The sequence below is a fragment of the Trachinotus anak genome, unplaced genomic scaffold (assembly GCF_046630095.1).
Source record: "Trachinotus anak isolate AG129_WGS33_773 ecotype Australia unplaced genomic scaffold, CSIRO_AGI_Tana_v1 ptg000021l, whole genome shotgun sequence".
In the NCBI taxonomy this organism is placed as follows: domain Eukaryota; kingdom Metazoa; phylum Chordata; class Actinopteri; order Carangiformes; family Carangidae; genus Trachinotus; species Trachinotus anak.
Window position 1 is genome coordinate 17952233 of NW_027273872.1, and position 23233 is coordinate 17975465.

The window sequence follows — 23233 nt, forward strand, 5'->3', positions numbered from 1 at the left end:
ACAATTTAACTTAAAATATCGTATGCCACTGGACACTGGAATAGCAACATCGGTTACACCAAAGAACACAATAAAATAAAGAAATTACATTACTTAACATGGATTAACTTTGGAATTTGATTCTGTTTAATGAATTTGTCATCCTTCTGCTTGTTAAAGATATGCATGTTTGTGCACGTCCCCTACACAAAACAGTACACACTACAATATGTTTGCCTTGTTAATTTTGGTACTGCAATTTTGTATTGCTTGAGCTGTTTTTTAAAGGCAGGATTAATAAACTGCTATTACCACTTAACATCCTTTTGGAATTTGTTTAGGCCTTGTCTTGTCAAAATGCAAGGTAAAATGTGGAATTATCTGCATTCTTGCACTTGCAATGCAAGCCTGCATTTTACTTTAATCAATAATAATTGTATCCTATTAGTATCCTGTATTTTTTGCTTTGATTTGTTACCGTATAGACTGCAGACTTTGGCTTGTCAGGCTTATTTTGATGCCATTCAATGTTAAAATGCACAGAACTGTTTTTACCAGAATACCCTGATGTCATTTGCGCTCCGTCTCACTGCACCACTGTGTCCTTCCGCGCAGTAAAATTAGCAACCGGTTTATTTTTCATATGTGAAACTTATAACCAATGGTTAGTGAACAACACTTCAAGCGCGCATCCTATGAATTATTATTTTGCGATTACGATGTTTATTACAAGTTTACACACGTTTCGTCGTAATGGCGATGTTCGGATCTAGTTTCTCTAGAAAATAAGTTCCACCCATTTCGCCATTTCATGTCCCACAGTTGCTTTGTTGAAAGGGGACATCAACCTGAACCGTAAAGTATCGGCACCGCTTATATCAGCAAACGTTAGTTATTGCAACAAGTTTAGATGATTAATTATCACCCAGCTACATACTAACCACTGGGAGATTAACATTAAGCGCTGTACAAGGTACGGGAAAATCGGTTTAGCTAGTGAGCTAGTTAGCCTGCCTGGTAACGTGTTTGCTGCCCGCAGCCGACAAAGACGACTGCTCGTCGCACATTTTTCTCTGAAACTGTCACCTACAAGAAGACACATTGACGACCACCGTGAAAGACACGAAGACTGAGGAGATGGCGAGCTCAGTGGGAAACGTGGCTGATAGCACAGGTTGGTTTCTACTACTTAGCTAATGTTAGCTTGCCATAGCTAACAGTAACGTAGCAAGCGATGGCCCCATCTTCCGTGCTTACGGGACCGCGCTTCTGGCTAGCAATTAAAGCTTCTCCTAAAACTCCTTTAAATTATTTTATTAATCATGAAACACAACGACATTGGCAACGTAGGTCCAGTATGACCCCCCATGTCATATTACACTAGAGTAAGAGGGATAGGTTCGGGCTAATGGTAACGTAAGTTAGCATAATTTGTAGCCGTTAGCCCTTCCTTGTAACGAATGGCTACGTTATAAAGGTTTGGGAATGTAATTTTGACGACTACTGGCAAGTGTACAAACACTGTGTTAACGTAAATCCCGGGACTATGTACAGGGGTGTAACGTTTTCGTAGTGGGTTGTACCGATAAGCGATTGCTGTTAGCCGACGTGCTACCCAAACGACATCCACACGCCGTTGTATATTGTTACAAACTAGAAAATGGCTTCCTCTGTTAAAACACATCTCACCACTAACACGATTGGTTGTGATGATGATTTTGAGATAACTGTGGACAGGGACACTGACAGGGCCATTAATCGTCCCGCCATTACAACAGGCCGTGTAGACATCACTACAGGCGCAGGTGCTCAAGGTTAATGGCTGCGGGTTTTTTCTGCCTCACTGTAGAAAACACTCAAGACGTGATAAGTGAGACTGATATCTGATTGTGGTAATTCACTGCGTTTTATTAGGCTGTTCCTGGAACCGGCTGTGGACAGGTCTTGCTTTATGTAATTAAAATTATCCATCCTCTGTATATACAAGCATTATGACGTAATTATCATGGATGGATGCACCTGATCTACTGCAATCTTAGTGTGTGCTCTGGCATACTGGCATCAATTTTCAGGTGTGTGTTGATCCACTGTATACAAGTTGGAATGTCCCCAAACCATTACACCTCCTCCACCCTGCTGTACACCATGCATGATGTGTCTTTGGCTTCATGCTGTTTATACCACACCCTGAATAGGCTGAGCTCAAGTGACACTGTAGGTCTGTCTGTATTGAGTCTTTTTATTTATATCAGGGATATGATGGATTTACTGATGAAAATGAGAAATTAGATGACCTATTATAAAATATACCCAAAACAAAAATAAAATCATTATTTATAGATATCGGCTGTTTTAACACTGTATTGAATTGTGACTTGACAGCTGTAAAGGAAATTCTTCCTCTAAAATGTTATTCAAAGTGTCACCAGAACTTCTAAATTGAGATTTGATTTTTTTTATCCAATCTTGACCCCAAAACTCAAAATGTCAAAATGTTAAATTCCCACGTGTCATGATTGGAGCACTTGATCTCAGTCATCCCTTGGTTTTACTCATTGCCTTGTCTTCTGTTGAGGTCAAATTGTTAGCCATTATTTGTCATTTGCAGCATTAGCTTCATCACTTTTATTTTCTGTTTTCATTTGTCTGCTTTAATTTCTTCCATCACCTCTAACATGTTGTTTCCCCCCCTCCTTGGGCTGTGTTGGTGCTCCAGAACCGACAAAACGTATGCTTTCCTTCCAAGGGTTGGCTGAGCTGGCGCACCGGGAATATCAGTCAGGGGATTTTGAGGCAGCTGAGCGCCACTGCATGCAGCTGTGGAGACAGGAGCCTGATAACACAGGTGTGCTGCTGCTCCTGTCCTCCATCCACTTCCAGTGCCGAAGACTTGACAGGTGAGCTGTGGTGTGGCTGACTGAACGCACACTGAGCATGTGGCGTGAAGGTGGCAGACAATAATGGGTCTTCTGTGACTTTCAGAGCACACATCTGGTCTTCTGGGAATTAATATGGTCTCATGCTGCCCACTCAATTATAACACTGTTTAGCTGGTAGGCATACTTTTGCTTTGCAGGTGCCATGGTGAAGGTTTCGGGTGTTGCGAGTGACAGGTTGAAATGTTTGATTTTGTTTACCCTTTTGTATTCTTTTAATGAACCCAGTGTCAGCCGTATACTCCAGAGTGATTTGAATTTAGTATGTTGTCATTCATCTGTCAAATACAGAACTAGAAGGAATCAGTTAGATAATATGCAGAAAAATGCTGAAATTATTATTTTGTAAGCTGTAATATTTTGTCAAGTGATCTGTAATTTTAATTTAGTAAAAGTATTTCCATTGAAATTGTACACTCTGTGATGACCAAAGTCAAATATGGCACATCTTCCCTGTAGATGTCTGGGCAAATGCATCCTCATTTGGAGTATACTGCTAGCATAATGATCAATTTGCATAATTGACACTTAAGTGATAAACTTACTTAATTTGGATGTTGGTGAAATGTGTGTTGTGTGTGTCATGTACTAATGTTTTCAGCATTTGAAGGATATTTAGTGTTCAAACATTTACCCTTATGCCTTACAACAAGTTTCTCCTCACCATTTCCACCTTGCTTTGCTGCTGCCTCTACACAATGCATCGAGCCAACTCTGCCAGCCACTCCCTTCAGGATTGTAACCATTCTTACCCATTCTGGGCCTACAGGTCTGCTCACTTTAGCACCTTGGCCATCAAACAGAACCCAATGCTGGCCGAGGCCTACTCCAACCTGGGGAATGTGTACAAGGAGCGTGGACAACTACAGGAAGCCATAGAGCATTATCGCCATGCCCTGAGGCTGAAGCCAGATTTTATTGATGGATACATCAACTTGGCAGCAGCTCTGGTGGCCGCAGGGGACATGGAGGGAGCAGTGCAGGCTTATGTATCTGCATTACAGTATAACCCTGTAAGTGACAGACCTTAGTGTGTTGAAAGCCTTAAATTTACAGAAAACTCTTATCTGCTAAAAAGGCAAACAAATTTTGAGTCAACATGTTTATCTGTTGTTTACTGTAGCAATCAAATGCTTTTTTTTTTTTTCTTCCCCAGGATCTCTATTGTGTGCGCAGTGACCTTGGTAACTTGCTTAAAGCCCTTGGGCGTTTGGAAGAGGCCAAGGTATGTTACAGCGGGTTGGCATTTGTACAGATGTGTCGTTTGTGTTTTTCTCATTGATTTCTTTTCTTGTTCATAAATTTTAGTTTGTAGTGTATCCTACTAAGGCCATAGATGTTGTCCCTTTTTTCCTTTTGACGTTTTTAAGCCACATGGAGTCCTTTCCCTTCAACCCCCTTTGCAAAACGAAGGACAGAAAATGGTAGCTTTTTCTCATTTCTCAGAGTTACAGTGAGCTTCCACCCCTAACCTACCAAAAACCTTTGGGAATATTGGACCTGCAATGAGTCAGCACCCATATGAAGCAAACAACTTTTTCTGTATATTTTTTTTTTTTTTTTTTTTTTTTTTTTTTAAAAATCATAGTATACACACTTTCTGTTGATTACTTTTTAGACAGCTTCATGCATTTTTTTCAGTATAGTTTTTCAGTATAACATTTCTCCCCTCTCTCTATCACTTTAAGCCCCAATGTCCTTTGCTTTACCCCGACCTTTTACCAGAGGTCAGTCCCTCCCCTTTCAGGAAGAAAGGCTGGAGTATTTAAATTGACACAGTGGATCAATATTGTCATTTTAAAACCTCAGCCCATGCATTTTCATGTAGTTGATTTTGGAGGGAAAATGCTGGCTCGGTCTTTGAAGAATACATGAACTGATGAGAAGCTAGTTTAACTTTGCAGTGCAAAAGATAAGATGGTTTCTAACTGAACCACTATACTCCAATGTTGTTAATCAAGTGCCCAATGACAAGTGTTCGGTCTCAGTTTGCTGTCAGTACAGTTGCTGACAGTTGCGCCCCCCCCCCACCCCCCCACCCCCCAAGTGTTCCACTTGCACTTGTGACTTAACTTGTTTTTATTACAGGGGACTCCCTGGGTTGGGTCAAATCTGGAGATGTGGAGTTGTCCCACTGGTTACAGGCCATCTTATTTTGTGCTAGAGGGGGGTAAAGGAGTGGGGAGGAGCTTCAGGGAGTCACAAGCTCCCCTGCTCTGTCGCTCCACCCCCCGCGCGCTAGCTGAGGATTGGTGGAGTGCGCGCTTAGAGCTGTCTTCCTGACCCTTCAGCTATGCCCAATAGGTGCTCATGCACACATGCCTTAGCATTAGTTTTTTCTTTTAACTATGGTAGATAATGAAGATTTTACCCAGCTGGATATCTCTTCTGATATCCACTGTTACTAAATCGTATGTTAAAGTGTGGGTTCAAAGGAGTTCATCTTTAAGTGCCGTAAAATGGTCCAAGCGGCGTCAGGCAGACAGCTCACAATCTGTACTTCACCACCCGCGTCAGATGCTGGGTTAGAAAGACAGAAGCACGCGCAGCAACAGCGATGACTTCTTTATTTCAGAACTGTGGAGGCTTCTAGATACAAATAATTAAACCACAGACTTTTCTCCCTACCCCATTGGCCAGGATTCAAGAAAGCATGCCAGGATAAAGAAATCAAAGTTTTAAAAATATTTCATGAAAATGCTAAAAGAATTAACTAAAAGCAATGATTAATACTTTTTCCCTTTTCCTTCAAATATGTAATATTATTCCCAGAGAAATGGGATCAGTTCATTTGGGCAAGATCAAGCCAGTAACTGCCCTCCTGTAGTTTGACATTCAAACTGAATTGATGTACAGGTGGAAGCCTGACTATTTGATTGATAAACTGAACATATCAAAGCCTTTCTTCCCTCCCTGTTACCCTTAAAGCATTCATTTTATTTTCTTTGAAATGAAACATTCATTGCATGAATGAAAACAAAGAATAGTCAGTTTTTTGTTTGTTGTGATTTGGAAGAACCTGTTTTATTTCCATATTTAAAAAAAGAATGTATTGTTTGAGAACTTTTACTAACGATCTTGTTTTCTGATTTTGTCTCTTTTGGTTTTTCCACAACTGATATTGTTATTTAGAAGGTTTCAGGTGGGTGACACTATTCCTGCGTAGGTGCCTGGCGGAAAGGAACACTAGGGCAGCCTCAGTCCTCTCCTCTTCTTCCAGCCAGCTGCGGCCACCACTCTGACAAAGTCCAAAAATATGGTAACGGGTTTGTAACTGCCAACAAAAGAAAAACCACCTCACTTTATGCTTGAGCTCCTCTGTCTTGTGGCTTCCTTTGAAGAGCAAAAGAAAAAAAGTAACAAAACAATTTAAAGTAAGCATTTCTTAAAGTATGCTATACTAATTACCCAATTCTGTATTACGTAAAAAGAAACTTGGATATGGAAGCAATAATCGAGAAAAACAAGTAAGAACCCTCTAACTCTTACATGTTGGTTATTTTTCCTATTTTGTTTTGTTTTTCCTTCTTTATTTGGAGTTGCAGCGTTCTGATGATGATGCAGATAGTGCGCTGTGAGTCTGCAGTAGCGCAGGGGCTGCGCAGCGATACCCTCCAAGAAACCAAAAAGGCGGAAAGCGCAAGCATGCAACCCCCCCCCCCCCCTCACTCCCTTTGGCCTGTTGGTTGTGGACCTCTCCCCACTCGCAACCAGCCTCGCTCCCAAATGCTCCCAAATCTCAGACATAATTGGCTTCCAAAGAAACACTTCTTTTGTCATCAGCAGATGACAGTTAATTGGCTGTTTATTTCCAAATGCCCCACGTTTTAACATCACAGTGTAGCCACTGGTTGATCTCTCAATCCCCACAGTACCCCCCTTTATTCTGAGATACTTATGGGTGCTGAGTGTGTGTGCCAGTCTGGTGTTGCAGGTGTTCTGCCAGGGGTTGTTGGTCTGCAGCTGTCTTATCTGGCCATTCAGCGAGCGCAGCGGCGAAGCGCAATGACCTTTGCTAGGAGCAAGGTCACGCAAGCGGCATAATATGGTGAATTGTGGTGATGGTGGCAATAGACACACACCGCGCGCTGGCGTTTGTTGCGCATGCATTACAGGGACCATAACCTGCACGAACTGTCTCGCATCCCAGGTTGTGAAATATTATGCCCACATAAGATATACAGCAATTGGTGAGATATTTTATTTTATTTTTTGAAACTGAGTACTTTCTCTCATAACTAATCAATGTTGATATTATTAGAAGGCAACAGATGATACCTGTATGTGGGAACCACTAGATTTAGTGAGTGTGTGGTCATAACTGCAGGATGAGGGCGTACGTGTGGGTGTTGGTTGGATTTGCGCAGCGTAGGAAAAAGCAATGCAGCTTAGCGCGGCAGAATTGAGCGCATGCGAGCCCATGCTGTAGACTCACTTTTTGCCATCATGGAGAATTGTCACTAATTTCACTTTCTCTGCCCTTTTTGTTTTTTCTTACTTTTATTCTCAATCTTCTATTTGTTTTTATTTTACAATCCCCTGTCCTCCCTTCTACAAACTATACCTATCCCATTCTACCTCTACTCTTCCTTTCCTGTGGTTTTTTTCAATTTAAATCCATTGAAGGCTTGTTACCTGAAAGCCATTGAGACTCAACCCAACTTTGCAGTGGCTTGGAGCAACCTGGGTTGTGTGTTCAACGCTCAGGGAGAGATATGGCTGGCCATACACCACTTTGAAAAGGTCAGTCACATAATTTTTTTTGTATCATTTTTCAATCCTATTTCTTTCTGTTGTGTTTTTTATGATGTTCAATGTTTTTAAGCTTGGTTTCACTTTTTTAGGCAGTGACTCTGGACCCAAATTTCCTTGATGCTTACATCAATTTAGGAAATGTTTTGAAGGAAGCCAGAATCTTTGACAGGTAAGTCTAACTCATGACATAGACACACGATACTCCCTTTATACAAGAGCACCACCCTGCCAAGCCCCATGTGGAATTTAGAATGAGTCAAGTGCTTTGTCACTTTGATTACAACCTTGTCTGTGTTGATCTTGTGGCTGTGTTTCACATTCCACTGTTAAGGTATTGCAGATTTGCTGCATCTACAGACCCACCTACTGTTCAAGGCTGTAACTCAGCTGCTTAAACAGTGGTTTTGTTTTCAGCAATAAATTTGTGACAGTCTAGGATGTGCTCCAATGGTTATGAAGTTCTTTAAAATATGTGTATAATTGTGCAATACGCTCTTGCCCCTAATGGCTCATTAGAGGTTATTTTAAAAGATGAGGACTATGATTTTAAAATTTCAGCAAGAAATTGATTTTGAGTGTGTCCATACCCTATGATCTGTCTCCAGAGCTGTGGCTGGATATCTGAGAGCCCTGAGTCTTAGCCCCAATCATGCGGTTGTCCATGGAAACCTGGCCTGTGTTTACTACGAGCAAGGTCTCATTGACCTGGCTATTGACACCTACCGTCGTGCTATTGAATTGCAGCCCCACTTCCCAGATGCCTACTGCAATTTGGCAAATGCCCTGAAGGAGAAAGGCAATGTAAGACAGTACTTGTGTGTGTCTCCTGTCGAGACCATCTTGCATAACGAAGTCGAGTATATGTAATTTCTGAATTTAACTTTTAAAATGCCATCAACTTTACCAGGTGACTGAAGCAGAAGAGTGCTACAACACAGCCCTGCGTCTTTGTCCAACCCATGCTGACTCCCTTAACAACTTGGCCAATATCAAGCGTGAGCAGGGCAACATTGAGGAGGCAGTTCAGCTCTACAGGAAAGCCCTAGAGGTGAGAAAATAATTAAATGTTCCCTGACAGGTATGGTCGGGAATTATTGCTGTAAATGTGAACATGCCATTCCTGTGCTGTTCTTCTTAGTAACCCCTTTTGTTTTTCATCAGGTGTTCCCAGAGTTTGCAGCAGCCCACTCTAACCTGGCCAGTGTCCTGCAGCAGCAAGGAAAACTCCAGGAGGCCCTCATGCACTACAAGGAGGCCATCAGGTTTGTAAATGCTACAGGTACCCGCTGACTTAGTTTGTGTTCATAAGGTGTCTTGCTATGATAGTTAATGCAAAAATGTATTACTAGTTATTTATATTATTATATTAATTCTTAATTATAATGCTTGGTGAACACATACAAACCCTGATGTTCAGTACCATTTAACTCTGTGGTTCACCATCAGTCTTAAGTACATGTTCATAAATAAATTATTAACAACATACATTGTTTTTATTTCACTTTTCATAATACAGTGTTGTAAATGTTCTTACCCAGGTGTTCACACTTTTTTCTTGTTTGATTTTAGAATCAGTCCCACATTTGCTGATGCTTACTCAAACATGGGTAATACACTGAAGGAAATGCAAGATGTACAAGGAGCACTTCAATGCTACACCCGTGCCATCCAGATTAACCCTGCCTTTGCTGATGCTCACAGCAATTTGGCCTCTATCCACAAGGTAGGGATAATTCCTGTTTTTATCTTTGATATTATTCCATGATGTTTTTCAGTCAAGCTGACTGTCTCCACGTTGCTTGGAGCACTGCATGCTCCAGTACACACGTAGTCTTCAAAAGACTTAATGGGATTGCTAGATAATGCACACACATAGTTATATGCAGTAGAAGGCATTGCTATTGGCAACCTGGAGAAATGTGATATGTGTGGTTTTTAACAGTATTGTCAAACAATATCAATGTCAAATACTAGAACAATAAAGCCATGGTTGACCATCATCAGAATATTCTTTTTAATGCAGATGTGTTAAATATGTCTGTTTCTGACAATAGACAAAAACATAACATTGCATTTTGCAACTTCAAGCATTTTAATTTTATATTCTAATGTTTCTCTCTACTATTAGGATTCTGGAAACATCCCAGAGGCCATTGCATCTTACCGCACAGCCTTGAAACTCAAGCCGGACTTCCCTGATGCTTACTGCAACTTGGCACATTGCCTGCAGGTTCATATATGCTCATATTTGTAAATTATTACGATACAATACAAGAGATAGTTATTTATTTGTTGCTGTTGAGTGAGAAGAACCTCCACTAACTTCTGTGATTTATATCACTCTTCCAGATTGTGTGTGACTGGACAGATTATGACGAGCGGATGAAGAAGCTTGTGAGCATTGTGGCTGACCAGCTGGATAAGAACCGCTTGCCTTCAGTGCACCCACACCACAGCATGCTGTACCCACTCTCTCACGGCTTCCGCAAGGCCATTGCTGAGCGCCATGGAAACCTTTGCCTGGACAAGGTACACGCACTGATCAAAGCAAGTAACCTTTAATTCATTTTTTGGGGGGATAGAAGGTGGCTGGTGATGGCAATGGCTTTCTGCAGGGATATGGGGAAGGTAAGGGATGGGCAAGATACTGGATATGTTTAAAGTTGTAGAAAAAGGTGAGAGCCTGTGGTGAATGGGTTGCTTGCAGGGATAAGGGTATGTTATGAAGTTGGACATTATTTGAGATTAACCAGTGGCAGTTTTTTGATACGGCATTAGTCACTGTAACTCAAACTAGGAACTGGTTGTCTTGCTGTAGTTGTATTCTTACACTGTTGCTTATTCCACAGATCAATGCACTGCACAAACCTGCTTATGAGCATCCAAAGGATCTGAAGGCCAGTGGTGGACGTCTGCGTATTGGCTATGTCAGTTCTGACTTTGGCAACCACCCAACTTCCCACCTGATGCAGTCCATTCCTGGAATGCACAATCCTGAAAAATTTGAGGTAGGTGATCTTTTCTGTAATTTTGATTCTAGAAATGTATTTATTTATTTGTATTTATTAATTTATTTAACATAAGTCTATACATTTTTTCCCCTAAGGTGTTCTGCTACGCACTCAGCCCTGATGATAGTACAAACTTCCGTGTAAAAGTGGTAGCCGAGGCTCATCATTTCACAGACCTCTCGCAGGTATCTGTTATGATCTGGAGTTGCTTCTTTATCAGTATTTGTGTATTAAGTGTCTATTAACCTCTAGGTTTTGAATTTTTAACTAAAAGGTTTGTCATTTTGACAAAAGTAAGTTAGTTGTAAGGAATGTCTAAAACAGAAACCGTTTTTACTGAGACTGGTACCTTTCTCCTCCAGATCCCTTGCAATGGCAAGGCAGCTGATCGTATCCACCAGGATGGAGTCCACATTCTTGTCAACATGAACGGATACACCAAAGGAGCCCGAAATGAGCTGTTTGCCCTCCGCCCTGCCCCCGTTCAGGTAAGCTCTACTTATGATTTCTAATTGACACAGAGCTGTATCCTCAGGATAGATGTCACCTGTGCAAATGGATAATTGCATCTTCAGTGTCTTCTGGTAATGGGAGAATACAGTAAATGGTTTGCATCAAAGAAACCACAAATAATTGTTGGTCTCTTCAACAGGCTATGTGGCTGGGTTACCCAGGAACCAGTGGAGCTCCCTTCATGGACTACATCATCAGTGACAAGGAGACATCACCTTTGGAGGTTGCTGAGCAGTATTCTGAGAAGCTTGCCTACATGCCCAATACTTTCTTCATTGGAGACCACGCCAACATGTTCCCTCACCTAAAGGTCTGTCCTTCCTCACATTACTGCCCCTTGTTTCAAAAGAAAAGTAACCAAAAGTAATATTGGTATAATCAGGGCGTTTGTAATATTAGTTTTCTTCGATTCACAGAAAAAGGCAGTGATTGATTTCAAGTCCAATGGACACATCTTTGACAACCGCATTGTTCTTAATGGTATTGATCTGAAGGCCTTCTTGGACAGTCTGCCAGATGTCAAAGTGATAAAGGTGAGTTAAGAGAAAAAAGTTTTTGAATGCGTATCATTGACAAACCAGTGAGCATAGTCTAAGCTGGGCACTGCAGAAAAGTTTTGGACCTCTAGGTGGCATCGTTTGACTATTTGTTCATGTTATGTTGTCGTCGTTCCATCACAATGACAAACCAGAGTGAAGCAATAACTTGTTTTATCAGTTTTCTATCCTGGGTTTATGTTGATAGGGAAATATCAGCCAGGAATCTTCTGCCTCATATTCATTAAAATATGTTAATATGGACCCTGCAGTCAAAAAATACCATGTTGTTGAATGATGTAGCACTGAACGATATTCAATCGTTAAAGTTACAACTGTTCTGTATGACCAGATGAAGTGTGACAACAACCAGGAAGCTGCTGGGGACACAAACGGAGCTCTGTCCATGCCTGTAATTCCCATGAACACAGCAGCTGAAGCGATCATCAACATGATCAATCAAGGCCAAATCCAGGTCACAATCAATGGCTTCACCGTCAGCAATGGCCTGGCCACCACACAGGTATGTGTTGGACACAATTTTCAATATAAATGCAAATATTGATATATATGGCATGGGCCCAAAGTTTCTACAAGTACAGAAACGAAGGCAAGAGCAGCAATTTATTTTAGCCTGCTTTTCCAGATCTTTGCGGCAGATGTGGTTGTAGTCTCTCGGACTGTGTCCGGACAGGTACAGTGATTCATGACCGTAAGGTGGTAGCACAGAATTGTTGGTGAGGGCAAACAGTGGCACTATGGATTGGGTTTAAAATTGACTCTGCTATCTTGGCTTGGTAGAATATTAATGTACCAGTGTGAAGGATTTAGGGGGATTTATTGGCATAAATGGAATATACTACTAATTATTATGCTGTATAAACACCTGAAACCCAGAATTGTTCTGTTTTTTATTAATGATGGGAGGATTACTCGGTTGGTTGCAGTGTGCAACGTCACTGCAAGATGCAGCTAAATCCTATACACTGGTCCCTTTAATATCAACTGATTCAAAGAATCAAGACTAGCTATACAAAAGCGCTGAGGCCACTCAATCATTAAACACTGTTTTGTTCCCTCATTTTAAGATCAATAACAAAGCTGCCACTGGGGAAGAGGTCCCACGGACGATCGTTGTGACAACCCGCTCCCAGTATGGTCTTCCAGAGGACTCCATTGTCTATTGCAACTTCAACCAGCTCTATAAGATTGACCCCCCTACTCTTCAAATGTGGGCCAATGTAAGTTAGACAGACTTGATTATCACAACTGCTTTGAGTGTCTCTCCAACTCTGCACTTAAAAAAAAAAAAAACTTTATTCCTTAGGTTTGTGTTCAAAATCAATTTTAAAAACTCCCCTCTTATCGCAGATCCTGAAGCGTGTGCCCAACAGTGTGTTGTGGCTTCTTCGCTTCCCTGCTGTGGGCGAGCCCAACATCCAGCAGTATGCTCAGAACATGGGTCTGCCTGGCTCTCGCATCATCTTTTCTCCTGTGGCACCTAAGGAGGAGCATGTGAGAAGGGGCCAGCTGGCTGATGTGTGCTTAGACACTCCTCTGTGCAATGGTCACACCACAGGCATGGATGTTCTCTGGGCTGGAACACCCATGGTCACCATGCCAGGTGAGGACACTAGATTTTTAAGGGACAGACATAAACCTATCTAAATCTTATCTGTGAAAAAAATTCAAGTAAAGGCTGCTTTCTAATTGTAAAATCTTTTTTGTAAAGGTGAGACCCTTGCCTCGCGTGTGGCTGCCTCACAACTCAACTGTCTGGGCTGCCCTGAGCTAATAGCCCACAGTCGCCAGGACTATGAGGACATAGCTGTCAAACTGGGCTCTGACATGGAATAGTAAGTAGATTCTGATCTCACTTCATTTGAAAAACATAGTTTTTTTTCTGTTTGCTATACCATTAAGTCTGACCATTTTCTCTGTCTCCACCAGCCTGAAGATGGTCAGAGCACGTGTTTGGAAGCAGCGAATCTGCAGCCCTCTTTTCAACACCAAGCAGTACACAATCGACCTGGAGAGGCTCTATCTGCAGATGTGGGAGCACCATAGCAATGGCAACAAGCCAGAACACCTGGTCAAATTCCAGACAGTAGAGACCAGTGAGAATGCCTGAACTGGAAGCACGCCAATTTGTTTTCCCTTATACCCCAGCCATGTTCAGCCCCCTGCCCATTTTTTTTTTTTTTTTTTCCAGCACCCTAGCTGGAATGGTCAGTTTTCACTCCAGCCCCTCCCCCTGAATGATTGTCTACATTTCTCTCAATTAATATTAATGGGACTCTTACTTGTGAAGGAGCCTACAGATGTACACATTTGCTACACCCCATCACATCTGCATTTCCTGAGCCAGATAGAGCCTGAGACTTGCAGGCACCTTGTCTGAGACTCTTGTCCTAAACACAGTATATTTGGTCAGCATGAGAGGATTGTGAATGCCCTGCTACCCCCTTCAGTACTTGGATCAGTGGATTTTGTTTCTCCTGTCATTGTGCATACAGGACTAATTGCAGCTTGTGGAGAGAATGCCCAGCCATCATTACTTGTTGATCTATTTATAAATGGATAAAGAGTGTTGTGTGTTTTAAAAGGACTATGTTGCACCATGAAAATTGTGACTCTGACTCAAGTTTCATCAGCTTTAACATGCAATTGTAAAATATAGATTGCAAGTGCTCTTTAGTTTGTCTTAAGCTATTATTAAATGACTGCAATTAGTAGATGTGCAAGTTTTGAGGAATATGGTCTCGATAAAGACTTCTTTCCCTACACTCGATGCCAACTTTTACTAATTTTGTTGTCAATCAAGGAATATGTTCAGTAGCTGTTGTCCTGTTTGATGTCACACTCTGCTATGTAAAATGATTGGGGAAAGCTGGACAGAGAAGTTTCAAGTCATTGGAAAGGGCCTAAATTTCAGTTCAGATGTCAGAGCTGTTCACAAATTGATCTTGTTTTTTAATCACACAAGGAACGGCCTAGGTAAGTATTTTCTAAGCAGTTTTTGTTTTTGTATTGTCCGTTAACTGTATGCTGTCAATGATGCCTCAAGGCTATGAATATAATAAAAAAATAAAGAGATGGCAAAACTATGTATTGTATCGTTCAGCGAAGGTTCCACGATGTAAAAAGCACCTCAACTTATCTTGTTTCCGGATGTTATGCTAACTTCAGGTTGACGTCTCTGCCAGTGTTTTTAAAATAGTTTAATTTGTTAAAAAAAATAATAATTAAATGAAATGCATGTGTTTTTTAATAAAGAATTTGTATTTGTCTCGCTGGGCAGGGAGGGAAAAATATAAATTTGATCTTGAGTGAGGCCTCAGCTGACAAAGCACGTTTTCATTCATGAGTTTTACATTATCCATGTTATCCAGCTGAGCGTGCCTGACTCCACCTGCAGGTGGATCACCGACTTCCTGTCTGACAGGAGGCAGCACGTGAAGCTAGGAAAGCACGTGTCTGACTCCCAGACCATCAGCACTGGATCCCCGCAAGGCTGCGTTCTTTCTCCTCTGCTCTTCTCCCTGTACACTAACACCTGCACCTCCAGCCATCAGTCTGTCAAGCTCCTGAAGTTTGCAGACGACACCACTCTCATTGGACTCATCTCTGATGGCGATGAGTCTGCCTACAGGTGGGAGACTGAGCGTCTGGTGACCTGGTGCAGGCAGAACAACCTAGAGCTAAACGCTCTGAAGACAGTGGAAATGATAGTGGACTTCAGGAAGAGCCCAGCCCCACCCACCCCCATCTCCCTGTGTGACTCCCCCGTGGCTACCGTGGAGCATTTTCGCTTCTTGGGAACCACCATCACACAGGATCTCAAATGGGAGCTAAACATCAGCTCCCTCATCAAAAAAGCTCAGCAGAGGATGTATTTCCTGAGGCAATTGAAGAAGTTCAACCTGCCAAGGACTATGATGGTGAACTTCTACACCTCCATCATTGAGTCCATCCTCACCTCCTCCATCACCATCTGGTTTGCTGCTGCCACGGAGAGGGACAATAACAGACTGCAGCGTATCATCCACTCTGCTGAGAAGGTGATTGGCTGCAATCTTCCGTCCCTCCAGGACCTGTACGCCTCAAGGACTCTGAGGCGTGCAGGGAAGATTGTAGCTGACTCCTCCCACCCTGGACACAAACTCTTTGAGACACTCCCCTCTGGCAGGAGGCTGCGGTCCTTCAGGACCAAAACCTCTCGCCACAAAAATAGCTTCTTCCCATCTGCTATTAGCCTCATCAACAAGGCTAGAGAGCCCCACTGTTGCTGATCAATTGCACCAATCACCAGAAAAAATTCCTTGTATGTGAAAGCATACTTGGCAATAAAACTGATTCTGATTCTGATTCTGATGTTGATTTGGTCAGTCTATGGTTGGGATACTCTGAAGGTTCCTCGGCGAACGTTCCCCAGGGAACGTTTGGGGGGGAACGTTCCCCAAACGTTCCCGGCGGAACGTTACTGGGTGGGAACCATGGATGTATTATAAGATAGGTCTTATAATACATCCATGGTGGGAACCTTCAGAGTGTCCCATTTTTATATACAGTGTATGATTATAAGACCCATGGCGCCATTTTTAGATCCGGCATCCAGGTCTTATAATACATCGATAATGTTGTGAGCGGATGACCGGCTGGTGACCTGCAGTCAGGATGAGACACTGCTGCTCACACATCACAGAAACTATCACACAGAAGCTCAATGACTTAAATCAAAATACCTGAAGAAAACGGAGGAAGTTATGAAAAATCATGGCGGCGTCTTAGTGAATCCAGTTATGCATCGAATATATCGATTAAAAAACAATTACGTTCCTGAAAAAAAGTGTTAGAAGTGACGAATAAGTGTGACAAAAAAATTACCTTGGTGTGTGTAGAAGAAAACTCTCCTTTATGTTGTTTATTCACTTTTCACACTAACTTGTTCTCGTCCTGACGACGCTGCAGTAACCTAGCAACCATGCTCGTTCCTGAGACACAATGGTGACGTCACTCGGAGAAAAAAAAAAACCTCGAGGGCATCTCTGATTGGTCGAATGTTTTCATGACGACTTCCGGTAAAATGGAGCACAAGATTTGAATTTCTCTGTCTTCGTCAGCTCCGTCTGCTACCTCTGTCTCTTTTATTTTCGACAACAGAAACGCGTATGGTAATCACATATCGAGTGAAATATATTTTTGAGCGATATGATTATCAATTTAATTCATTCTTAGGGACAAAACGAACCGCTTTTAAAAAGTCAAGGTCCAAAAATAATGTTAGCAAGAGCCTAACGGTAATGCTACTAACCTAGCTACAGTAAGCTATGTCGGTTGTGTGGCTTTGTTCATAAATGATTTTTGCATCGTCTGAAAAAATGAGCGTTTTAACCAAAAGGCAGCCTTACTTTGTGGCATGTAAATAATATGGTCGATGCTGGTGCTGGACTTTAAACGTCAAATGACCCGTACACTGTTTTCACAGACTAAAGGAAACTATGAGTGATACTTGCAAGTTGTTTGAAAGAGTCGCCAAGAAGATGGGGTGGGCGGATAAGGGAGGACTTGACATGGAAGAAAAGAAGGTTTGTTGCAGACTTCATTAAGCAATAGTCAGAAAGAAAAGTTACCTCTGTGAATACTTGATTTTTTTTTTTCTGTAAAATTATTTGTCTTTAGGCTACTTATTTAGTCAGTAAACTGCAGTTTTGATAAATGATTATTAATTGTTCAAGCAAACATGCTAAAAAAAGGTGCTGTTCCAGTTTCGTAAATGTGAAGGTTTTGTTTTTCTTTGCCATATAACATAGTAAACTGAATATATTTGGGTTTTTGACAGTTAGTCAAATAGTAATTAGAATACATCACTTAAAGCTTTGGGGAATTACAACATATTTCAGTGTTTTCTGACATTTCATTGACAAAAAAGATTTAATAATTAAAATAATCAACAGATTGATCAATAATGAAAATAATTGTTAGTTGCAGCCCTACTCAAATGCTCTTAAATGTGTCTGATTATGTAGGTTATAATATCTGTCTTCATTGTTTCTAGCTGCTAAGTGCAATTGGCAAGAGTCGTCATTTTGCCACAAGTGGTCATCAGGCTGTGGATCCAGCATCTTTGCCTATCCAGCTTGGCTTCTCTGAAAGTGAAGAAGATCCAGACAAGGAGAACAAGTGCTCCATGGGAAATGATTACAGAAACCCGTATTTGACTGATTCCAGCGACGATGACTTTGACCAGTGTGAGTGAGTTAATTTGTATAAACATTGCTAATTTGTGTGAGTCAGTTTGCACATATGCTAATTATTGCATTTTACCTTTTTATCCCGCAGTTCTTTTGGGAAGGGCTACATTGAAAGCTAAACCTGCCACACCAAAAACATGTAGCTCTGCAAAGAAAGACAGGTATGAAAATGGAGCTCACAGAAAATGTTTTCATAAAGCAAAGTCTTTGTCTTGTTTCAGATTACAGTTTTACCTCTAATAACTCTCAGCAAAGTTTGGGGCATTGCCGTTTACCTCTAAATCACTGCTTTCCTTTTTAGTTCAAATGTTCTTGTGGTGAGCTCAGATGATGATGGCAGTTTTGAAACGTGTAAGTGGCCTTTTCCTGTTGGGTACTGTTGTCAGTATTCGTAAACAATTATAATAAATTAGTCAAAATCTACTAATAGTAAGATGATGAGGTAAATTTTTTCAGATTGTGGATTATACTTCACTCAATTCATCCTTTTGCATATTTAAGTTCTGCAACGAGTGAAAACCCCTAATACCAAGCCTAAGAAAATATCAGAGAGCGGGAGTGAAGACAGGTGAGTTTGTGTTGCATTGTTTCCTTTAAATGAATCGTCACTGGTCTGGAAAACTTGTTTTTAAAAAATGTTTACCTTTGTTTATCTTTAAAGCCTCAAAAACTTCATTGTCGATGACTACTCATCAGATGATGACTTTATTCAGACAAAATCATCAGTTAAAGGTATGACCTTTGCATGACTATTAGTACTGATGTTAGATTTCAAAGAAAAGCAGCATAGAAGAAAATGTGTGTAATGATGATGTTTTGTTTCCCCTGTTTTGCAGTGCCTAAGAAGAACAATACTCCAGCAGCCCAGCATCCACTGAGGAGACCACTGTCTCAATGGGACTCCCCAGTCTTTGTTAGTGACAGTGATGATGATGATGATGATGATAACATTGTGATCAAGAGCACTTGGAGAACTCGTCACTCGCAACCTAAAGCCCCGCCAAAAGCTGACAAGAATAACGGAGATAAAGATGACAATTCACCATCACTGCCTTTCGCTCCCGTCCCATCTCCTTTTTCTCTTCCTCCCCACAAAACTCTAACATCACTGGCCTATCCCAAGCGTACTTTTTCAGCACCGTCTAAGCTGGATGAATCAGTCAGTTCTGAGGAGGAGTTCACATCCCTGCTCGAGAGACTGAAAAAGAAAAACAAATTCACTAGCACTTCATTCTCACCTAAGAACACCAAAGGTAACTGCTTAATTTTTATTGCCACCAATATTTCCAATAGTCACTTGCTTTTATTTTGCGTCTAGTTGTGATGCTGTTATATTCTGTTTTTCTGTTTTTAAATCTAGATTGCAGTAAGGAGCCTCCTGTGTTAGTTCCCCCTGTGAAGTGTCTCACAACACCAGCCTCTAAATCATTAAGGGAAGAACCTCTGCATGTGAAAACCCCAGGGAAATCCACTATCTTGAAGCCCATAGTCAGTCAGACAGAGCCCAGACACGGCCCCACCAGCAGGTACATTTGTTGACTAGTCTTTATGCACAGCCTTGAACGCTGGACCAACATTTGAACAATTGTAATGTTTTTTTTGTATAATGTGCATTGAGCAACATTTCTGTTTGTCTTTATTTTACCCTGTTCGTTCCCTTCTAGGGTAGCGGTGTGTAAGACCCCAGGGTGCTTCTTGCAGTCACTTTCAAATCCTGGCGCCAGCTATGGCCGCAATTTTAAGCAGAACAAGGATGACCTCACCAGGAGGCTTTACCAGCTTTACAATACCAGTGTATTTGACAGTAAGGTGATGACCAACAATTTTCCTTGTTTTATTTATGTTTTTTTTAGAAATATCATTGAATTGAATTGTATAATGTATAAATATTTTACATTGTTTAATTGCTGCATTAACATGTTTTCTTTTTCCTTGTGTGACATGATTTTTCTAGCTCCCCGTCAATATGTCAGTGACCTGGAATAAGAAGATGCGGAAAACAGCTGGTTACTGTATCACAGGGCAGGAGCGAGGTGGAGGGAGCCGCTACGCCCGCATCGAACTGTCAGAGAAAGTCTGTGATTCTGCAGGTAATGCGTCAGCAGGCCAGAAAGACTTGAGTATAATAATAATAATAGACTGTGTCTACTTGACTGTCTGTGAATGTAAATATATATATACAGTATATTTGATTGAATCTCAACATCACATAGCCAGTCTTATTTTTTTTGCCCCTCCCTCATAGATCGTCTCAGGGACACACTAATTCACGAGATGTGTCATGCTGCAACGTGGCTGATTCATGGTATAAGGGACGGCCATGGAAACTTGTGGAAGTGTTACGCTCGCAAATCCACAGTGGTGCATCCTGAACTGCCCATGGTCAGTCGCTGCCACAGTTATGACATCAAGTACAAATTCCAGTACCAGTGCACCCGCTGCCAGAATACGTAAGTTTGACTAAGTTCAACCACTGTATCAACCTCATTATTCTTTATTCATCTTGCATTTTACAGACTTATGTATTAATTTTCACTGGGTAATATTCCTAACACTTGACTCTTACCGTGGTTCCTCACAGGATTGGGCGTCATTCCAAGTCACTGGACACACAGAGGTTCATGTGTGCCCTCTGCACAGGTCAACTTGTCTTACTGACTCCCTCCAAGCCGCGTGCTCCGACGCCTTTTGCCAACTTTGTCAAAGAGAATTATGGGACTGTTCGACAGGAGCTAGCAGGGCAAAGCCATGCAGATGTGATGCGTAAGCTTAGTGCAGACTTTGCCTCCAAGACGAAACTCAGTTAAAGCTGTGATCTTGCTTGTAACTGTATTTAAAGCTGTGGACTGTGCTGTTCAACCACAGGAAGCCTGTTCAAATACTCAAATACCTCAGTGAACCAGTCTTACATCAGTGAGCAGCTGTGATTATTAATATTGAATTTATTTTTGTTTTTTTATGTTTATGTATTTGTCAGTATGTGATCAAAGACTGGACTTGCTGTATCAAGCAAAAACTGAGCCTAAATCATAAGTGAGTGTGTCTTTGTTATCCTGTTATCCTTGGTATCTGATATAGTATGATTAGATCCATATGGTTTTAAATATTTGTCTTGTATTTTCTAATTTGAAAATAAAGTTTAAAATTTGACTTTTTGATTAAATGATTAAATGACAACTGATTAAATGACATGTACATGTATATGAACAGTTATCAGTTGTGTGACAAGACAATTATTCCAGAATAGTTTTGCCTCATATTTATGAAATTTAAATTTTAGTTAGTTCAGTTGTTTATCTAAAATTGGCACAGAAAATATGTAAGTTTTTCTAAAGTAATTTTAACCACAACTAATTACATAACTTCAGATATGTTAATCCAGTGTCAATCCCATGGGTTTACAGGATATACACTTGCATGTATTGGTCAACTAATCTACTTAAATAACACGCTTAAAATCATAAATTTATGTCCTAACATTTCCTTCTGCACTATTTTACATAAATATGGCAGAGTGTGTGGGTGAAAGAGGAGAGCATTATGTCTTCCATGACTGTGCCTATGCTATCAGGCAAATATTGACAGGTAGAATGCAGTTCTGTACAAATGTATTAATAACGTCTCTGACTTCTGTATAAATAAGCAAATGCAATCCCGATAACAAACACTAGCTGTTGACACATCACTGTCCACGGCGATGAGGTTTTAGGCCTGAGGTCTTGACACGTTGATATGGTGAAGCTGAGTAAATGTACAGCTGGCACATAAAAGGAAGATGCAGTCGAAAACCAGCCGTCAGGATGAAACAGGTCTGACCATCCGTCTGCCGTACCATGTGTTGGAAATTCTCAAGAGAGAAGAGCAACTTTGAAACAGATGTGAGGGTGTGTATTACATCTTTCTTTCTCATTTAACATGTGGTGACAGTGTTTTTAGCTGTTTCTTAAAATACCTAGGTGCTAACAACTTGTATTTATTAATTAGGAAATACAACTTTTGAGGCAGCACATCAAAGGGAGCTTTATATCATGGATGTCCACTGCAATATGACAGTACTAGAGACCCAGCTGCAGATTAACTCCACCGTCTTCCACTTGGTGAAGGTGGTCAGCATGTGTGTGAGCTGCACCTTGAACACCATTCTCAGTCTTCCCTTGCTCTTGGTCATCACGTGCTCCCCGTCACTCCTCAGGCACACTCGCTTCCTGCTCCTCACACACCTCCTCTTGTGTGACAACCTTCAGGTGGGTCTACACACTTCCATTATATTGGATTTTAAGATAACTGATAAGAGCCTCTGTCAATGCTGAGTGGACAATGTGCCCTTTGAGCTAAATGACTATCTTTACCATTTCAGCAGCTCCTCTGGACGATCAAAGCCGTCCTTTTAAGATCCAGAGAAGGTATACCTGTGACCCACTGTCTGGTCTTCTGTGCTGCTATCCAGGCCTGCTCATTGGTTTGTCATTTGTTGATTACACTTGTGCAATCCATTTTTCTGAGCTGCAGTATGTTTCATACACCAGTCCACATTGTAGTCCTGAAATAATCAATAATAATTAATTGATTAACCAAACACAAATTAATCTACAATAATTATAATATAAATACAAATTATAATCAATTGTTTAATTCATTTCTTAAAGCAAAAAGGTCAAACATTTGTTTGTGAGGATTTTCTGCTTTGTGTGTCACTCAGTCTGAGAACCTGTGATGGCCATTAGTCACTTTTTCTGACACTTTGTGGATCAAATCGATCTCTGGTCTCAGTAAAGAGTCTCCCTGCTCAGACAACCAAAACAGAAAACAACGTCTTACTTTTTTGTCTTCACTTTTTGCACAGGTGGACCTCTTACTGAGCACTGCCCTGGCTGTGGACCGATTTGTCGCTGTCAAGTGGCCCCTGCGCTATGAATTCTTGATGTGTCCCCAAAGGAAGCGAGTAACAGTTGCTGCCATATGGACCTTATCACTTGTGCTCAGCGGTGTAGCTCTATGCATCAGCCTCAACACTGTCCAGGTGAATTTTTCCTTTCCCCGCTGTCGGCCTCTCATCCTCACACCCTGCCTGTCAGGGACATCAGCTATCCTACTTTACTGCACGGTGGGGACTGCTGTGGTGGTGCCTCTCTGCTCTCTCACCATCCTGGGATGCTTCTGCCTCCTCTGCTGGGACATGCATGCAGGGCTGCTGTGCACCAGGAGAGCTTCTGTGACCCTAACCCTTCAGGTCGCTCAGACGCTTCTCT

General features: G+C 41.4%; 2 protein-coding genes across 12 annotated transcripts; both read left to right on the plus strand.

Annotated features, from left to right (window-relative positions):
- Positions 1-790: 790 nt before the first annotated feature.
- Positions 791-14786, plus strand: LOC139637937 (UDP-N-acetylglucosamine--peptide N-acetylglucosaminyltransferase 110 kDa subunit). 8 transcript variants are annotated; one of them, XM_071506937.1, is made up of 23 exons: positions 798-1153; positions 2696-2876; positions 3685-3928; positions 4072-4140; positions 7542-7658; positions 7760-7839; positions 8276-8471; positions 8578-8718; positions 8832-8932; positions 9240-9393; positions 9799-9900; positions 10020-10217; positions 10520-10678; positions 10777-10866; positions 11044-11169; positions 11334-11504; positions 11611-11727; positions 12083-12253; positions 12377-12424; positions 12819-12971; positions 13102-13354; positions 13463-13586; positions 13681-14786. In XM_071506937.1, the coding sequence occupies exons 1-23, from the start codon at positions 1117-1119 to the stop codon at positions 13859-13861; spliced, it is 3213 nt and encodes a 1070-aa protein (XP_071363038.1). In that variant the 5' UTR covers positions 798-1116; the 3' UTR covers positions 13862-14786. The 8 variants fall into 8 exon arrangements, with proteins under 8 accessions (XP_071363045.1, XP_071363038.1, XP_071363042.1 ...); XM_071506938.1 differs by having other exon boundaries at positions 972-1153; positions 10020-10199; XM_071506939.1 differs by having other exon boundaries at positions 972-1153; positions 2726-2876.
- A 1990-nt stretch (positions 14787-16776) lies between these two features.
- gcna (germ cell nuclear acidic peptidase) lies at positions 16777-21134 on the plus strand. Of its 4 annotated transcripts, none has more exons than XM_071457128.1 (13): positions 16777-16904; positions 17219-17318; positions 17789-17981; positions 18073-18145; positions 18286-18335; positions 18486-18552; positions 18646-18716; positions 18821-19237; positions 19345-19510; positions 19649-19793; positions 19939-20074; positions 20230-20434; positions 20566-20923. In XM_071457128.1, the coding sequence occupies exons 2-13, from the start codon at positions 17232-17234 to the stop codon at positions 20789-20791; spliced, it is 1836 nt and encodes a 611-aa protein (XP_071313229.1). In that variant the 5' UTR covers positions 16777-16904; positions 17219-17231; the 3' UTR covers positions 20792-20923. The 4 variants fall into 4 exon arrangements, with proteins under 4 accessions (XP_071313229.1, XP_071313232.1, XP_071313230.1 ...); XM_071457131.1 differs by having other exon boundaries at positions 16804-16899; positions 20566-21134; XM_071457129.1 differs by having other exon boundaries at positions 16898-17030.
- Positions 21135-23233: the final 2099 nt, after the last annotated feature.

Coding starts and splice junctions, on each gene's coding strand:
- LOC139637937 (XM_071506937.1), top strand. CDS start 1,117: ATGGCGAGCTCAGTGGGAAACGTGGCTGATAGCACAG. Junction 1,154..2,695: donor AAACGTGGCTGATAGCACAG/GTTGGTTTCTAC, acceptor TTGGTGCTCCAG/AACCGACAAAACGTATGCTT. Junction 9,901..10,019: donor ACTTGGCACATTGCCTGCAG/GTTCATATATGC, acceptor TCACTCTTCCAG/ATTGTGTGTGACTGGACAGA.
- gcna (XM_071457128.1), top strand. CDS start 17,232: ATGAGTGATACTTGCAAGTTGTTTGAAAGAGTCGCCAAGAAGATGGGG. Junction 17,982..18,072: donor CGACGATGACTTTGACCAGT/GTGAGTGAGTTA, acceptor TTTATCCCGCAG/TTCTTTTGGGAAGGGCTACA. Junction 18,146..18,285: donor AGCTCTGCAAAGAAAGACAG/GTATGAAAATGG, acceptor TTTCCTTTTTAG/TTCAAATGTTCTTGTGGTGA.